This window comes from Chlorocebus sabaeus, chromosome 28 (assembly GCF_047675955.1).
Source record: "Chlorocebus sabaeus isolate Y175 chromosome 28, mChlSab1.0.hap1, whole genome shotgun sequence".
Classification (NCBI taxonomy): domain Eukaryota; kingdom Metazoa; phylum Chordata; class Mammalia; order Primates; family Cercopithecidae; genus Chlorocebus; species Chlorocebus sabaeus.
This window is the reverse complement of record NC_132931.1, coordinates 9,887,717-9,904,446: the sequence shown is the minus strand read 5'-3', so window position 1 is coordinate 9,904,446 and position 16,730 is coordinate 9,887,717. Positions and strand designations below refer to the sequence as shown.

The window sequence follows — 16,730 nt, the reverse complement described above, 5'->3', positions numbered from 1 at the left end:
GGGATATCAACCAAGAGCTCCCAAATGAGACCCACTTGGCTCATGACAATGGCCCAGCCAGGGAGGTGAGGTAGAAGTCAGGGGTCCTGTCTGTCTCCCACCATTGGCTCCCAAGAGTCCCAGGAGTTCAGAGGCCTTTCCAGGAGTGATCTCAGATTCATGGTCCAGCCCCATTTCTTCCCTGATAGGGAGCAGGTGGGTAAGATAGAAAGGCATCTACGTCGGGCACAGTGGCTCACGCCTGTAATCCCAGTGCTTTGGGAGGCCTAGGTGGAAAGATCTCTTGGGGTCAGGAGTTCAAGACTAGCCTGGGCAACATGGTGTGAAGCCTGTCTCTACAAAAAATTTTAAAATTAGCCAAGTGTGGTGGCACACACCTGTAGATCCAGCTACTAAGGAGGCTGAAGCAGGATCACTTGAGCCCAGGAGGTCAAGACTGCAATGTGATATGATCGCTCCACTGCACTCCAGCCTGGGCAACACAGCGAGACTCTGTCTCGAAAAGAAAAAAAGAGAGGCATTTATGAGCTCTCTCTCAAAAAGGAAACTGAGGCTCAGAGAAGGCATGGGGACTTGCTGCTACCCCCAGCTCATCAAAGTGAGTGGCCTGGAGTCTGCCCGGATTCTAGGCCCGGGCAGGGCAAGACCTTAGTGGCCTTGGCTCCCCATAGAAGTATGAGGAGTGGAGCCTCAGCCCCAGGATAGGGGCAGCAAGTACAGTGGGACAGAAGTGGGAGGCCCTGGGTACTAGAGAGGCAGGAGGTTGGCTCTGTGAGTCCTTTACAGGAGACAGCAGAAAGCCATTTAATTTCCGTGCACATCGGTTTCCTTGTCTTAAAAAACAGGGATAACAGGCCGGGGTGCAGTGGCTCATGCCTGTAATCCCAGCACTTTGGGAGGCCGAGGCAGGCGGCTCACTTGAGGTCAGGAGTTCGAGACCAACATGGCAAAACGCCGTTTCTACTAAAAATACAAAACTTAGCCGGGTGTGGTGGCACACGCCTGTAATCCCAGTCACTTGGGAGGCTGAGGCAGGAGAATCACTTGAACCCAGGAGGCGGAGGTTGCAGTGAGCTGAGATTGCGCCACTGGAACTCCAGCCTGAGCAATAGAGTGAGACTCTGGCAAAAAAACAAAAACAAAAACAAAAACAAAAAAAAGGGATCACAGGACCTAAGTCAGGGGACAAGGAAGACTGGAATGGCCATGCCTACGAAGACAGGAAAGAGGGAATGTCAGGGTTGTGGCAGAAGACTAGGGCAGCACCCTGCCTGCAAGCTGGGCGATGGGGGCCAGGATCCCATTGGTGTTCAGATGGATGAGGTAGGCTCGAGGGGCAAGCTCCAGGCTCTGAGCAAGTCTGTGCAGACTCTACTACTTGGTGCTCCCCTCTCCCTCTGTGATATGGGTATCAAACTCTGCAGAAAGGGAAACTGAGGCCTAGAGAAATGAGGGGCTTTGCCCAGAATTACACAGTAAATCCAGACTAATTCAATTTTGCAGCATTTGAGGTTCCTGGCCAGTGTTCCTTTTTCTTTTTTCTTTTTTGTTTGAGACAGAGTCTCGTTCTGTCACCCAGGCGGGAGTGCAATGGCACTATCTCAGCTCCCTGCAACCTCTGCCTCCTGGAATGATCCTCGTGCCTCAGCTTCCCCAGTAGCTGGGATTACAGGCACCCACCATAACGCCTGGCTAATTTTTTATATTTTTGGTAGAGATGGAGTTTCAGCATGTTGGCCAGGCTGGTCTTGAACTCCTGAACCCAGGCAATAAGCCCGCCTCAGCCTCTCAAAGTGCTGGGATTACAGGTGTGAGCCACCACGCCCGGACAACCAATGCTTCTTTTCTTTTTTATTTTTTTATTTTGAGACGGAGTCTCACTCTGTCGCCCAGGCGGGAGTGCTGGAGTGCAGTGGTGCAATCTCGGCTCACTGCAAGCTCCGCCTCCCGGGTTCACGCCATTCTCCTGCCTCAGCCTCCCAAGTAGCTGGGACTACAGGCATGTACCACCATGGGCCGGGCACGGTTTGGGAGGCCGAGGTGGGTGGATTCCCTGAGGTCAGGAGTTCGAGACCAGCCTGGCTAAGGGCTCAGTTCTTGAGGGACGACTCTTAGATCACCCACAAGGGAGGAGAGATGGGTAGTTTCTGGCAGCATAGGGGTGAGGTGCGTGGTGGGGCAGAAACTGGGTTTTGGGGACAGATAGGGCGGGGCTTGAATCTGGGTGCTGCTGGCCTGGTGACCACTCTGAGCCCACATGTCCCTATTTGCAAAGTAGAACTAGCAACGCCCCTGCCTGTCTGACAGCATTGTGGTCAGTTTCAAGTGTGTGAATATGTGTGAAGTGCTCGGGGTACAGTAAGTCCTCACGGTGACTGCAAGGGCCTTTAATTGTGGATACTGAGCCTTAGAATAATCCGAATTACCCAGTTGTGTGTTTTTTTGTTTTCTTGGGGTTTTTTTGAGTTGGAGTCTTGCTCTGTCGCCCAGGCTAGAGTGCAATGGCGGGATCTTGGCTCACTGCAACCTCCGCCTCCCAGGTTCAAGCAATTCTCCTGCCTCAGCCTCCCAAGTAGCTGCAATTACAGGCGCCTGCCACCATGCCCAGCTAATTTTTGTATTTTTAGTAGAGATGGGGTTTCACCATATTGGCCAGGCTGGTCTCTTGGCCAGGCTGGTCTCTAACTCCTGACCTCGTGATCCACCCGCCTTGGCTTTCCAAAGTGCTGCGATTACAGATGTGAGCCACCATGCCCGGCCATATGTGCTTTATAGAGCATCAAAGTATCCTATCAGAGTCACTTTTTCTTCCTTTTTTATTTTTTATTTTTTTGAGACAGAGTCTCGCTCTGTCGCCAGGCTAGAGTGCAGTGGCACCATCTCAGCTCACTGCAACCTCCACCTCCTGGGTTCAAGCGATTCTCCTGCCTCAGCCTCCCGCCACCATGCCCGGCTATTTTTTGTATTTTTAGTAGAGATGGGGTTTCACAATGTTGGCCAGGCTGGTCTCGAACTCCTGACCTCAAATGATCCACCTCAGCCTCCCAAAGTGCTAGGATTACAGGCGTGAGCCACCATGCCCAGCCTCCTTTTTTTTTTTTTAATTTTATAGATAGGGTCCCCACTCCTCTGTTGCCCAGGCTGGAGTGCAGTGGTGCAATTATAACCCACTGTATGCTCAACGTTCTGGGCTCATGTGATCCTCCCTGCTCAGCCTCCTGAGTAGCTGGGACTACAGGCACTTGTCACTATACCCAGCCAATTTTACAATTTTTTATAGAGAGGAGGTCTCACTATGTTACTCAGGCTGGTCTTGAACATCTGGCCTCAAGCAGTCCTCCTACCTTTGTCTCCTGACTACCTGGAATTATAGGCATGGGCCATGGCGTCCAGCTAGGAGTCCCATTTTTGAGATGAGAAAACTGGGGGTCTGAATGGCCCCAGGGTCACAAAGCTGGTAAGTGTCTCAGACCTTCCTATTCTCCACCCAGCAAAGGGGAGACTTCCCAGACAGTTCAGAGAGGCCTGTGGGCTTCCAGTGCACAGGGGCAGGAATGCACCTCTTCCACCCTAACCGGGTACCATTTCTCCAGGAGGCTGCACTCTGCCCTCCCCACTGGGCAACCGAGCTGGGCAAGGGGGCCAGGGCTGGGTGGCGGCTCCCACGTGACCCCTGCCCAGCTGTTCTCTGACAGTGTGGCTGGCTCCAGCATCCAGAGCACTGAGCTGCCAGGGGTGGTCTTTCTGGGATAAAGAGGAAAATTCAGACCAGGCGCGGTGGCTCACGCCTGTAATCTCAGCACTCTTGGAGGCCGAGGCGGGTGGATCATGAGGTCAGGAGTTCGAGACCAGCCTGACCAACGTGGTGAAACCCCGTCTTTATTAAAAATATAAAAATTAGCCAGGCGTGGTGGCACATGCTTGTAATCCGAGCTACTCCGGAGGCTGAGGCAGGAGAATCACTTGAACCCAGGAAGCGGAGGTTGCAGTGAGCCGAGATTGCGCCACTGCACTCCAGCTTGGGCAACAGAGCAAGACTCTGTCTCAAAAAAAAGAGGAAAATTCTAGCCCCAGGGATTTCCAGGGCTAGAAAAGCCCCGGAAGCCACCATGGAGTGGGGTGGGGGGAGGGGTGAGAGGGCAGGTCATAGCTCTTCCCCCTCTTCACTGCCCACTGCAAGGTCCAGGGAGTCCTTCATCAGACGGTCCCTCCCCTCACCTCTAGCCCCCAAATCTGGGGTGCTCAGCAGCATCCCCAAGACTAATCCCCTTCCTTTCACTGCGCCCAAGGCCTTGACCACGCTAGCCACGCCTTCTGCAGGCCTCTGCCAACCGCAACTGAACCAGCCCCGCCTTCGCTGGCCCGGCCTCAGAGAAAGTGCCAGAATCTCCAGGCAGCTGCCCGAGCTCCCCAGAGAGACCTGACAGCTGATGGATGACTCCAGCCCCCGGGCCTGCTTGGAATTGAAAATGTGGACAACAGTAATCAGAGCACCGGGGGTGGGGTATAGAGGACGCTGGGTCTTTCTGGAAACATCTAGACACTGCCTCTCTGGGAGTTCACTTCTAAAAACCCACCTCCAGCCTGCCCCACTCCCTGGACCTCTGGTTTCTGGCTGGACTGGGAGGGGGCCACGCCACCCCCATCACCACTGAAGTGGGGGCCACAGAGGGGCCAGGTGGGAGGGCTGGGAATCTGTCCTCCCTCCCCTTCCACTCTGACTGTCTAGCTCTGGAGTCTGGGGACCTGGGTGTCTTTGACTGCAGCCTTGGCCAAGGGCCGGCATCCGTGACTCATTTTCTTGATCTGTACAGTGAAACCATTGGACTGGATGTTCTAAGTCTCCTTCCAGGGCAGTGAATCAACAGTTTCTCCTCCACTCTTCCCCTCCCCTCCAGGTCCCCTGCATTACCTACTCCACAGCCTAAATGCTGCAGGAGAGGGGTGTGCACATGGGAAGGGGTGACAAAGATTCCCTGCTTGACCAAACTTTTCTCAGACTCTGGAACCTCCTAGGCCCCTCTGCATAAATCTAGTCTTTTTTTTCCCCCCCCAGACAGAGTCTCACTGTGTTGCCCAGGCTGGGGTGCAATGGCTCGATCTCAGCTCACTGCAACCTTCCCGGGTTCAAGTGATTCTCCTGCCTCACTCAGTTTCCGGAGTAGCTCGGATTACAGGCATGAACGACCATGCCTGGCTAAGTTTGTATTTTTAGTAGAGATGGGGGGGGTTCACCATATTGGCCAGGCTGGTCTTGAACTCCTGACCTCAGGTGATCCACCCGCCTTGGCCTCCCAAAGTGCTGGGATTACAGGCGTGAGCCACCGTGCCCAGTTCGTAAATCCAGTTTTTGCAAGAAACCTGTGGAGTCTGTTTAACAAGAACCCCTCACCCTCGACATCTGATCACCCTCCAGATCAGGTTCCTCATCCTCTACCATCTCCAAGGTGATGTCTGATCTCCCTGGCTGGCCTTCAGCTAGAATCCTGCTAGGTCGGTTGAGCCAGAACCCCCTGATATTTGCTCTTAGTAATTTTCCATCCACTCACCCCACCCTACTCCTGGGCCATAAATTCTCACTTGCCCATGCTCTATTCAGAGTTGAGCCCACTCTCTCTTCCCCCACTGCACAATCCCATTGCAGTCCCACCTATATAGCTCTTGTGATGGTCCTGAATAAAATGTTCCTGCTCATGCTTTAATGAGTATCATAGAATCATTTTTTAAACAGTGGAGGTAGGAGTGAGGGGAGGACAGGAGACACTCACCAGGCTTGAGAGGGGAATGTTCCCTCCCTGTCAGCCAGTTAAGCCTGGATGTGACCTGCGCTGCTTTAAATCAGAGTGAGATGGAGAAAAGGGGTGAATGGAGTCCTTCCTAAGCCTGCGGAAGAGTGGGATTCCTGTCCTGAGATAGATTCAGGTTTCCCCCTTAAGAGAGCCCTAGAAAGTGGGTAGGTGCAGGGGGAGGTAGGAGACCCCCAGGCATCCGGGTCTCTAAGATGCCTCCTTGGGTGGGTGGAGCCGGGCCTGGAGGCCAGCAGGTACCTACTGATGGGGCCAGTTTGCCGAATACTCCCTCAGCTGAGAGAGGAAGGCAAGAGGCCTGGGGCCTTCTAGAACATCTCAAAAAAAGGCAGGCAGGCTGCTCGAGGTGGCTCATGCCTGTAATCCCAGCACTTTGGGAGGCTGAGGCGGGTGGATCGCTTGAGGCCAGGAGTTTGAGACCAGCCTGGCCAACATGGTGAAACCCCATTCTTTTTTTTTTTTTTTTTTTGAGACGGAGTCTCGCTCTATCGCCCAGGCTGGAGTGCAGTGGCGCAATCTCGGCTCACTGCAAGCTCCGCCTCCCGGGTTCACGCCATTCTCCTGCCTCAGCCTCCCGAGTAGCTGGGACTACAGGCGCCCGCCACTGCGCCCGGCTAATTTTTTTCTATTTTTTAGTAGAGATGGGGTTTCACCATGGTCTCGATCTCCTGACCTTGTGATCTGCCCGCCTCGGCCTCCCAAAGTGCTGGGATTACAGGCGTGAGCCACCGCGCCCGGCTGAAACCCCATTCTTTTTTTTTTTTTTTTTTTTTTTTTTTTTTTTTTTTGAGATGGAGTCTCGCTCTGTTGCCCAGGCTGGAGTGCAGTGGCCGGATCTCAGCTCACTGCAAGCTCCGCCTCCCGGGTTTACGCCATTCTCCTGCCTCAGCCTCCCGAGTAGCTGGGATTACAGGCGCCCGCCAACTCACCCGGCTAGTTTTTTGTATTTTTAGTAGAGACGGGGTTTCGCCGTATTAGCCAGGATGGTCTCGATCTCCTGACCTCGTGATCCACCCGTCTCGGCCTCCCAAAGTGCTGGGATTACAGGCTTGAGCCACCGCGCCCGGCCTGAAACCCCATTCTTAATAAAAATACAAAATTTAGGCCAGGCGTGGTGCGCCATTGCACTCCAACCTGGGCAACAAGAGTGAAACTCCATCTCAAAAAAAAAAAAAAAAAAAAAAAAAAACCCGCAAAAATTAGCCGGGCATGGTGGTGCACACCCGAAGTCCCAGCTCTTAGGAGGCTGAGGCACGAGAATTGCTTGAACCTGGGAGGTGGGGGTTGTAGTGAGCTGGGATTGTACCACTCACTGCACTCCAGCCTGGGCGATACAACGAGACTCTGTCTCCAAAAAAAAAAAAAAAAAGTTGGGGGTGGCTGGGGATGGGGGACAGGCTGGGACAGCCAAGCTGGGCAGGTGCCTTGTGTCCTGTCACCCTTGGTCTGGGGCTGTAGGAAACTGATTAAGGAGAAAGGGGAAAATACAGTTGGGAAAACAGGAAACAGGAAAGCTCTGTCCGGCCTCCTGGCTGTTGTATGTGTTGGAAGGAAAAACGTGGTATGGAGTAGAGGCTCCCCTGGGCCCTGCCTGAAGAGAGAGAGGGACCACGACAGGACCAGAGTCACTCCAAACCAGAAGAGTGCGCCCCAGGCTCAGGACCCTCCGGCGAGAAATGCCCATATCCTGAGGACGGTCCTCTGCCCACTGCTCCAGGATTAGTTTCCTGTTTTCCTGCCGGCCGTCCTGGTCCTAGTCTTCCCTTTCCCCAGGGTATAGAGCATAGTTCAGTTGGCTGACTGAGTTCAGACAGGAGGGGCCTGGTATGCTCCTCACCCCTCCCCCACGAAGCTGGGACGGGCACGCAGGATGAGGGCTCGGGGCTTCCAGGCTGGGAGGAACCCTGGCCCAGGCGTCTGTCCTTTGCTCCAAGCCTGTTGGTCCTGGCTGCATTTTTTCCTTACTCTCTGTCGTCCTCTAGTGTCATCTTGCCGCCACCACGCCTCACCTTTGGTGCCCAGGCCTCCCCCAAAGTTTCTGCAACCATTCCTCTCTGTTCCCTCCTTCACTCGCTGACTCATTCAACAAACATTTCTTTCTTTCTTTCCTTTCCTTTCTCTTTCTCTCTCTCTCCTTTCTTTCTCTTTCTTTCTTTCTTTCTTTCTTCTTTCTTTCTGTCTTTCTTTCTGTCTTTCTTTCTGTCTTTCATTCCTCCCTCCCTCCCTCCCTCCCTCCTCCCTTCCTTCCTTCTTGTTTTTTTTTTTTTTTTTTTTTTTTTTTTTTTTTTTGAGACAGACTTTCTCTTTTGTTGCCCAGGCCGGAGTGCAATGGCGTGATCTCGGCTCACTGCAACCTCTGCCTCCCTGGTTCAAGCAATTCTCCTGCCTCAGCCTCCCTAGTAGCTGGGATTACAGGCATGTGCCACCATGCCCGGCTAATTTTGTATTTTTAGTAGAGACGGGGTGTCTCCACGTTGGGTAGGCTGGTCTCCAACTCCCGACCTCAGGTGATCCGCCTGCCTCAGCCTCCCAAAGTGCTGGGATTACAGGCATGAGCCACCGCGCCCGGCCAACAAACATTTCAAAGTGGCCTACTTGGGCGATCCAGAGACAGAGAAGACATGTCCTGGCCTCCAGAAGCTCAGAGCTTTGGGGAGAAATAGACATGCTAGCAAATAAATCACTGGAAGAAGAGACTGGGCCCTAAACACAGGCTCCCAGAGGACCCCAGAGACAGCAGTAGTCACGGCATCAGGAAGGCTGCATGGAGGAGGAGGTGGCTGAGCTGGGCCTTGACCTGTGAGCTCACCTGAACCCGTGGAGGCAGAGAAGGCATGAAGGGGCCAGGTGGGCTCAGGGGTATTGGAATCAAGGGCAGTGATGGGAGATGAGGTGGGAGGGCGCCCCGGGAGGAGCCATGGATGGCACGTGCCAGGCGGTCACTCAGAAGGCCTTCCAAGGCCTGTGAGCTGGTGGATGTGGCCATAGGAGGCAGGTTCTGCACAGCAGGGAGTTCTTTCTCATTTATTCTGTACTGTGTCCTCAGAGCCAGCAACTCTGCCGGGGACATAGGAATTGTTCAATAAGTATTTGTGGAATGAGTAAATGGGTGTTCAGATTTGCCTGTTAGAAATAATGGGAGTGGTCGGGCACGGTGGTTCATGCCTGGAATCCCAGTGTTTTGGGAGACTGAGGCAGGAGGATCACTTAAGACCAGGAGTGTGAGACCAGCCTGGGCAACATAGCAAGATCCCATCTCTATAAAAAATAATGGCCAGGTGCAGTGGCTCATGCCTGTAATCCCAGCACTTTGGGAGGTCAAGGCAGGTGGATCACTTGAGGTCAGGAGTTTGAGACCAGCCTGGCCAACATGGTGAAACCTCATCTCTACTAAAAATATAAAAAATTAGCTGGGTGTGGTGGTGCATGCCTATAATCCCAGCTACTCAGGAGGCTGAAGCAGGAGAATTGCTTGAACCCAGGAGGCAAAGGTTGCAGTGAGCCAAGATTGCGCCACTGCACTCCAGCCTAGGTGACAGAGCGAGACTGTCTCAAAACAAAAACAAAAAATAAAAGCAAAAATTAATGGTGTGGTGGAGTGCACCCGTAGTCCCAGCTACTCAGGAGGCTAAGGCAGGAAGATCTCTTGAGCCCAGGAGATCAAGGCTGCAGTGAGCCATAATGGTGCCACTGCACTCTAGCCTGAGCAACAGAGTGAGACCCCATCGCAAAACAAAACAAAACAAAAAAGCAGGAGGGATTGGAAAAGGCAAGGAGGCAGGCTAGCCAGTGAGGAGGCTGGCAGGGCCAGGTGCTGAGGTGAGGTGGGAAGGAAGCAATTGCAATGCCTGGGAGCAGCCTGGCTGTGGCGTGCAGAAGGCGGCAGTCAGGCTGGGCAGTGATAGAATGGGATGGGAGGTTGGGGGACGGAGCAGCTAGGCAGCAGAGTCCCTAGGCCCAATGCCATGCTCAGTGTGAGACAGGCTGAGTTGCAGGCCAACACCTCGGTGTGTTTCACACATCTCTAGCACAGGGCCAAGTCTGCTCCCCATAGCCCAGCCCCTTGCCTGAGGCCAGTTTTGTTTAACTTGTTAGAAAGGGTTACAGAGATCTTTTTGTTTCCTTTTTCTTTCTTTTCTTTCTTTGTGTGTGTGTGTGTGTGTGTGAGATGGAGTTTCACTCTTACTGCCCAGGCTGGAATGCAATGGCAGGATCTCAGCTCACTGCAACCTCTGCCTTTCGGGTTCAAGTGATTCTCCTGCCTCAGCCTCCAGAGTAGCTGGGATTACAGACACCCGCCACCACGCCCGGCTAATTTTTTGTATTTTTAGTACAGACGGGGTTTCACCATGTTGGTCATTCTGGTCTCAAGTGATCCACCTGCCTCGACCCCCCAAAGGACTGGGATTACAGGTGTGATCCACCACACCCAGCCAATCACCAGGGCCTCTGTGAACAGCTTCCGTGGATCGGAAACGGAGCCACTGGCCAGGTGCCCCTTCTAGTTTTGAAGAAAAGAAACTGGAACGGGGTCATGTCATGGCACAGCCCCAGCTCTGGGGACTGGGCCAAGGACACCTGTGTCATGGCCCACGCAGAGGTGGGAGCAGGGGCCACCTCAGCCGCACCCTCACTGGAGTTGGACCGGGGTTCTTAACTGGTGGGGCGCTAAAAGCCTTCGGAGTATCTGTGAGATAGATCCAATGTTACAGGCCACACTGCGGGCATGTGCACATTCTTCTGGGAGAAGGGTTCTCAGCCTTCATCGGATTCTCAAAGAAGACCTGATTCAAAACAAGCTTAAAACCCACCACTCTAAGACAGAGAAACAAAGGAGAAGAAGGGGAAGGAGGAGGAGGAGGTGAGAGGTTAAGAAAGGAAAGGAGGAGGAGAAATTGTGTATTTCTTTTTTTTTTTTTTTTTTTTTGAGATAGAGTCTCACTCTGTCGCCCAGGCTGGAGTGCCGTGGTGTGATCTCGGCTCACTGCAAGCTCCGCCTCCTGGGCTCAAGAGATTCTCCTGCCTTAGCCTCCCAAGTAGCTGGGATTACAGGTGTCCGCCACCATGCCCAGCTAATTTTTTTGTATTTTTAGTTGGGATGGGGTTTCACCATATTGGCCAGGCTGGTCTTGAACTCCTGACCTCAGGTGATCCACCCGCCTCAGCCTCCCAAAGTGCTGGGATTACAGGCTTGAGCCACTGCACCCGACGAAATTGTGCATTTCTTTAGATCTAATAAAAGTAAGAAATACAGGCCAGGGGCAGTGACTCATGCCTGTAATCTCAGCACTTTGGGAGGATCGCTTGAGCTCAGAAGTTCGAGACCAGCCTGGGCAACATGGTGAAACCCTGTCTCTACCAAAAAAATACAAAAATTAGCTGGGTATGGTGGTACATACCTGTAGTCCCAACTACTAGGGAGGCTGAGGTAGGAGGATTGCTTGAGCCCAGGAGGTTGAGACTGCAGTGAATGGAGATCATGCCACTGCACTCCAGCCTGGGCAACTGAGTGAGACCCAGTCTCCAAGTTTTTTTTGTTTGTTTGTTTTGTTTTTTTTTGAGACGGAGTCTCACTCTGTTACCTAGGCTGGAGTGCAGTGGTGCAATCTTAGCTCACTGCAATCTCCGCCTCCTGGGTTCAAGTGATTCTCCTGCCTCAGCCTCCAGAGTAGCTGGGATTACAGGTGCGTGCTACCATGCCCAGCTAATTTTTGTATTTTTAGTAGAGATGGGGTTTCTCCATCTCTACTAAAATGGTCTTGAACTCCTGACCTCCCAAAGTGCTGTGATTACAGGCCAGGAGCCATGGCGCCTGGTCCTCAAATTTTAAAAAATAAATAAATAAATAAAAAGGAAATTCACTTCTCTAAATCATTCTTTCCAGGCCCCTTGCGAGCTGGTAGCCAGAGGCAGGCACGGTGTTTTCCGTAAGTGGCCACCATTTTTTTCTTTTCTTTCTTTTTTTTTTTTTTGAGATGGAGTCTCACTCCGTCACCCAGGCAGGAGTGCAGTGGCTCGATCTCGGCTCGCTGCAACCTTTGCCTGCTGGGTTCAAGTGATTCTCCTGCCTCAGCCTCCTGAGTAGCTGAGATTACAGGCGTGCGCCACCACACCTGGGTAATTTTTGTATTTTTAATAGAGATAGGGGGTTTCACCATGTTGGTCAGGCTGGTCTTGAACTCCTGACCTCAGGTGATCCATCCACCTCAGCCTCCCGAAGTGTTGGGATTACAGGCGTGAGCCACCGCGCCCGGCTGTGGCCACCTTTTAAATGCTCACTCTATGCCAGTCACAGTCACCAAGCTGAGGACTATCAGAATATTTCATGCCCACCTGATCTCAACCCTGTGTCACATGGCTGGGAGGCACAGGAGCCAGGACACATGCCCACATGCTGCCTGTGACCGTGTCCCAACCACTACGCGACACCCCACCATGTCGTGAGGGTCCCCTGTGCCTGTGTCCACCCTGGGTCTCCTCCCTCTACCCCGTCCCCACCCACTGCTGAAGGTAGTCTGGGTGTTTGGACTCAGGCAGCCCACCCTGCGGGGTGTTCAAAGTCCACCGGGCCTCCAGGCTGGGAGGAAGGTCCCTTTGGGTCCCTGTTTTAGCCTCAAGCTCAGAGGCAGGGGGATAGACACACTGGCTCCCGGATGCCAGCTCTTCTCTCTGGGGTCCCAAGGAGCAGTCTGAGCATTTCTCCTTCCTTGGAGGAAGACCTCCAGCCCCGCTGCCCTCCTGAATCTCCCGGGGTGCCCACATGCACAGAGGCCTGGTCTCACCACCTGCCATCCGGGCACCAAGGGTTTTATTCGAGTCCAATTTTTATCCGCACCGCGGAGAAAGAGGGAGAGGGGACACAGAGAAAGCGGGGAACCCGGACCAGACCCCAGACCCCTCCCCCCACTGGAGCCCGGGGCATCTGCCTGGTTGGGCCAAGGAAGACTTTGTGAGATCCCTGAGGGCCCCAGGAGGAGGGGGCTGGGAGCAGCAGAAGAGGACTGGGGGCCACCACTTCCCCATGGATGCCCCAGGCCAGGGCCCTCAGTCTCTTTCCTCCCCTCCCTTCTGAGGGCTGCAGCCTCCATCTCTGCAGAGGCTCGTCTGGCCACGGCCCCATCAGACCCCCAAGATACTCCCTCAGCAGGTCCAAAGCACATGTTATCCTATGCCTGTGACCCTGGGCTGCCATCCAGTCCATGTCCCAGACCACAGGCCCATGCTGCCCTCCTCTTGGGTGGGGCTGGGGGCACTACTGACCTGTCACCTGCTCCCTCCCCGGGGATCTGTCTCTACTCCCCGGGGGCTGCTCAGTCAGTGGACAACTTAGATGTTCTCTTTCCTGCAGATTCCACCCCCCATCTACCCCTTTCCTCTCCCACCTCTTGACCGAACCCCTTTTGACCTCAGGGTCAAATGTACCTGAGGTCTGTATCCCCCACCTCTTGTCATGCAGAAATCCTGGCTGGTAGGACCTCAGCCCAGGGCACGGGGTGAGGACAGCCTGGCCTGGAGAGGTCGGACCAAGAGTGAGGTGCCTAGCTCCCCAAGGCTGGGATTTTGGGGGCCACCGGTCTGGACACTCCTGGGTCAGTGGAGGAGCTTAGGGGAGGCTGTGGGGCCAGCCACCAGCCCTCAGCCAGGGTCCTCCTGCAACCAGCTCAAAAAGACACAGCTCCCCAGCTTGGATGGGGGTGCACCAAGGGTTAGGCTGTTCTTTCTGTCTAGCTCTGATCCCGCGTGCCGTACCACCTCCTCATCTGCCCAGTGATAAGAGAGGAGTGGAGGAAGCTGTGCAGTGGGGAAGAGGAGCTCCCAGGGCTGGCACCTTGCAAGGTGTCCCTGGCTGCACTGAGCTAAGGTGAAGTGACAGAGCAGATCGTGGACTCTGGTACCATCCACCAGTAGCAGTCCCCAGCCTGGTGAGTTGGCATCAGCAGGAAGGGGGATGGGGAGATCCCTGTGTTCGTAAAGGCTCTTTGTTCCCCGGGCACAGTAGGCGGACACGAGGTGGGAGAGGACACCCATAGAAGCAGCACATCTGGCTTCTCCTTGTCCACCGGGTGCCCACCCTCAAAGTCTTCCCTGGTCCCATCTGCCCATGCACTGGCCCTGAGACCTCTTTGTAGCCATGGGGGCAAGGAGGTACAGCCCCCTCCCCACCGGGGTCCTGGGGCCCGCCCCTCGCCTCTCCCAGTGCCAGGGGGGCACCAAGCTGAGTCTGTCTGGGCTCAGAAGCCCCCGCTCTCAGAGCTGCTCCGGCTGTGGTAGCTGGGACTGGGGGTCCTCGAGGGGCTGCGTGTCCGGCTGCGGGTCCCGTGACTGCGACTGCGGTAGCTCTCATGGCTGTGGCCAGGGCTGGGGCTGCGGCTGTGGCTCCGGGTCGAGTAGTCGCTGCTCAAGCAGCTGGAGGAGGAAGAGGGGCTGGGCCGGTAGTACGGAATAGGACGCTTGCGGGCGCTGCCGGGAAGGAAAAGCTGATTACAGGCCATCCCAGACCCTGAGAACCATCCCGGCAGCGGCCAGGGCTTCCTGCCTCAGTTTCCCCTGAGCCCTGGCCTCAGCGACACCTGCCTCCTCCAAATGGAATCTGATGGTCAGTGGTTACTTGCAAATTCCATGTTGATCGTTTTGCTTTTCTTCACCTCTGCAGGGAAAGGAGCCCACGTTTCTGCCTGATCCAAACACTTGATAATAAATACTGGTTGAGGCTGGGCACGGTGGCTCACGCCTGTAATCCCAGCACTTTGGGAGGCTGAGGTGGGCAGATCACTTGCAGTCAGAAGTTTGAGACCAGCCTGGCCAACATAATGAAGCCCTGTCTCTACTAAAAATACAAACATTTGCCGGGCATGGTGACAGGCACCTGTAATCCCAGCTACTCGGGAGGCTGAAGTGGGAAGATGGCTTGAACCCCAGAGGCGGAGGCTGCAGTGAGTGGAGATTGCGCCACTGTACTCCAGCCTGGGTGACAGAGCGAGACTCCGTCTCAAAAAAAAAAAAAAAAAAAAACTTGTTGAATGAATGAAACTTGCAAATATGGATGGCTCCCATCACCCAAGCAGGTGTGGAAGTGTCTGTGACTACATCCCAGCCCTGCCTCTCTGTTTCCATCCCCTCTGCAATCAAGGAGTTTGTTGCTTTCAGGTCACTCAAAAGGAACAAGGAGGAGAGTCCTGGCCGCTGCTCACGCCCACGCCCACGGTCCGGTTCAGTCCCAACGGCCCCACTCCTCACTCAGCTACCTCCCACTGGCCCAGAGTTAGTTGGAAGCCAGGAGGCTATGACCCAGAGAAGAGAAAAGAGAGGTTAAGGGGCAACACCGCCCCATCGCAGGGTTAATTCTGAGGAAGAAAACAGGTATACATTAGTGGAGGAGGAGGCAGCCTGGGAGAGGGGCTGAGTGGGTGCCAGGTGGAAGGTGTGAGGGCCTGGCATACGGGCAGGGTGTGTGACCTGTTTGGGGGTGTCCCCAGCCTGGTGAATTGGCATCAGAAGGAGGGAGGGGCAGGAAGATCCCTGGGTTTGAAATGACTTTGTTCCTTGGGCATGGTGGCTGGACAAGAGGTAGGAGAGGACATCCGTTAGAAGTAGCACAATCTGGTCGGGCACGGTGGCTCACGTCTGTAATCCCAGCACTTTGGGAGGCCAAGGCGGGGTGGATCACCTGAGGTCAGGAGTTCGAGACCAGCCTGGCTAACATGGTGAAACTTCATCTCTACTAAAAATACAAAAAAAAAAAAAAAAAAAAAAAAAATTAGCTGGGCATGGTGGCAGGTGCCTGTAATCCAAGCTACTTGGGAGGCTGAGGCAGGAGAATCACTTAAACCTGGGAGGTGGAGGTTGCCGTGAGACGAGATCGTGTCATTGCACTCCAGGCTGGGTGACAAGAGCGAAGCTCAGTCTCAAAAAAAAAAAAAAAAAGCACAATCTGGCTTCTCCTTCAAGGTGGTCTGGCTTTGAGCTCTAGGGCAATGCCCCCCCCGCGCTTCTTGGTTATCTGGATCACCAAGGATTAGGAGGGGCTAGTTTGAGAATCATACCCTGTTAGAACTGAAAGGTTGCTCATGAAACCCTGGTTATTGTACAGGTGACAACCGAGGCCCAGAGAGGCACACCGATCTCCCAAGGCTGCCCAGCAAGGCAGTGTTGGGCTCAGAACTTTTTGCTTGTGTTCCCCCCACCCCCTGCCAGTGTAATCTAGGGCTTCAGGGTGATTTCCACAAAGGCAATCCATAATGTCACCCGGAGACCCAGGCCCAGACACTTCCAGTCCTAGCAGAGAAACGGATCATGGCTTCACCAGCCACGCCCTGGGCACAGCCCCACAGCTGTGTAGGGCAAAGGAGAGTGGCTGGCTCCTCTGACAGCTGCCCTAGAGACCAGACTGCTGTGCCCCCTCCTCCAAATCCCCCAGGTTAGTGAGAAAGAGAGAAGCAGACAGACGGACAGCTGACCAGGGCCAGACCAGCTCACTTGGGTATCTCCCAGGCGGCCTGTGCAGAGGGGTCCGCCTGGCCCCCAGGCTGACCACAGGCCACTCAGCAGGCTGGACCTTGAGATGAAGGAGAAAAGGAGACATCATTGTCCGGAGACGGATGTAGGGAGGGCAGGAGGGGCTCCGGAGGGATGGCGGGACTCTTGCAGAGCTAAATTCCATGCCGGCTGCTGCTCACCCAGACCGAAGTACAGAGCTCCCTCCCCTTCATGGGCCCTCAGGTCCCCACCGGGACCCTTCCCTCTGAGGCCTCCTGCACCTGTCTCTCTGATCGCCCCCAGCACCTCCAGTTCTAGCCCCCTCCTCCCCTGGCCCCCTACCCTGGCAGAACCCACTCATTGTCCTTTAGCCCCTCCACCCCGCTCCCTGTGCCAGGTTCAGTGGATCCTCGGAGAAGGTCCCCGGGCCGAGGTCTCTGTCCCTGA

General features: G+C 54.5%; 1 protein-coding gene across 12 annotated transcripts in view; it reads right to left on the bottom strand.

Moving 5' to 3' along the window:
* Positions 1-12,583: 12,583 nt before the first annotated feature.
* SRRM3 (serine/arginine repetitive matrix 3) overlaps positions 12,584-16,730 on the bottom strand; it is an 82,376-nt gene continuing 78,229 nt past the window's right edge. For 3 of the 12 annotated variants that reach the window (XR_012091703.1, XR_012091697.1, XR_012091702.1), the window contains exons 15-16: positions 15,637-16,362; positions 12,584-15,528 (exon numbers count right to left, since the gene is read on the bottom strand). Coding sequence is in view for 5 of the 12 variants with exons in the window: in XM_037990468.2 (XP_037846396.1) it covers positions 14,039-14,267 (229 nt within the window). In the remaining 7 variants the exon portion in view is untranslated. The remainder of the gene's footprint in view (positions 15,529-15,636; positions 16,363-16,730) is intronic. The other 9 variants (XM_073012691.1, XM_073012692.1, XM_037990468.2 and 6 more) reach the window with 7 other exon arrangements.